The following is a 1528-nucleotide window of genomic DNA, read 5'->3' on the forward strand; positions in this document are numbered from 1 at the left end:
ACACACCTTTTCTCTTTTCTCTGCCCTGTTGTCTATCACTCTGCTATGTGGGAGGGAGTGAGGAGGGGATGCATACTTATAATTGCTTGTTATTGTGAATAATTGCAATGATAAAAATAAAAAAAAGATACAGATAAAGACATCTTTGTACACCCCTAATTATTACTCTCACCTTGACATAGATGTTAGAGTACCATTATTCTAATACTAGAATCAAGCATGTGGCCCCTGGCATTGTGAACTAACAGTATATTCTTTTTGGGCACACTTATTTTAGGCGGGTATTCTCAGAAAAGGCCCTGGGCAGAGCTGGATATTTCAAATATTTTATTTGTATTTGCTCCTCAAACTTCAACCATCATCATACAGTTGCTTTATTGTTATGAAACATGTGAAAAATCCTCTGTCTGATCTCTTTGATCTGCAGGCCATAGATGATAGGATTGAGTGCAGGTGGAACCACGTTAAACATAATGGATGCCATTTTCCTTTGGTCGGACCACTCAGGAAACCGGTGCAGAAAGACAATGGTGAAGCCTGACACCAGCATGATGACATACACGGCCAGGTGTGTGGTGCAAGTCTGCAAGGCTTTGCTGTTCAACACCCTGTTCTTACTCCTCAAACACACCATAGTGATTTTCAGATAGGTCAGCGTCACAGACCCCATGGAGGAGCACAGGAGGAGCGCGGTGTAGCACAAGCCGTAGATGTTGTTGATAATCAGATTTTCGCAGGAGAGCTTGAAAAGTGAGGCATTGTCACAGAAAGGGTTGCGGATCCTATCCCTGCAGCGTGACAGACGGACGCTGAGGACTATAAGGATGAGAATAAAGAAGAAGGCCACCCCCCAGGCAGCCACACTTAGTGTGACCACCATTCTGTTGGTCATGATTGTAGCGTACCGCAGGGGGTTGCAGATGGCCACATATCTGTCAAAGGCCATAATCATAAGTATTGTGTGTGAGCAGGTGCCAAAGAAATGGCCAAAGAATGCTTGGACCACACAGTTTATGTAGCTGATATACCGGTCTGCACTGTCTATGAAAATGTCACTGAGAACGCGAGGCAAAATGTTAGCAGCCGACAGAGCATCATTGAGGGGCAGGTTGCAGAGGAGGAGGTACATAGGCTGGTGCATGCTCCTCTCCATGGAGATCAGCACTATGAGGGAGATGTTAGACACCATGGTGAAGATGTAGATGATGAGGAGGATGATGAAGGCAGGGTACGAAGATTGGTGGGTGACCTTTATCCCCTCCAGGTGTAGAATGTACTCGTTGTATGTGTGGTTCTCCATCTGAAGGGGGTCTCAGAGCCTAAAGGAGAGGGGAGAAGTACAATAAATTACCTCAAGAAACATACTGTGCAATAATGATTATTACAATACAAAATAATATTCCTTGATAATACTGTAAGAGAGACAGAAATACCTAACTAACAGAAAAGGTGAGTTGGTCCTTGCAAGTGTCCTCAGTGCTCTGCCACCCCTCCACTCTGACTGAAAAAACAACAACAGCCTTTTATT

At 44.3% G+C, this 1528-nt stretch overlaps 1 protein-coding gene across 1 annotated transcript; it reads right to left on the minus strand.

Annotated features, from left to right (window-relative positions):
• Positions 1 to 361: 361 nt before the first annotated feature.
• Positions 362 to 1300, minus strand: LOC308174520 (olfactory receptor 1E16-like; the record flags this gene model as incomplete). Its single annotated transcript, XM_080549609.1, has 1 exon — positions 362 to 1300. The coding sequence occupies one exon, from the start codon at positions 1298 to 1300 to the stop codon at positions 362 to 364; it is 939 nt and encodes a 312-aa protein (XP_080405735.1).
• Between the last annotated feature and the right edge of the window lie 228 nt (positions 1301 to 1528).

Source organism: Nansenia antarctica (genome assembly GCF_963989245.1).
Source record: "Nansenia antarctica genome assembly, chromosome: 20".
Lineage (NCBI taxonomy): Eukaryota > Metazoa > Chordata > Actinopteri > Argentiniformes > Microstomatidae > Nansenia > Nansenia antarctica.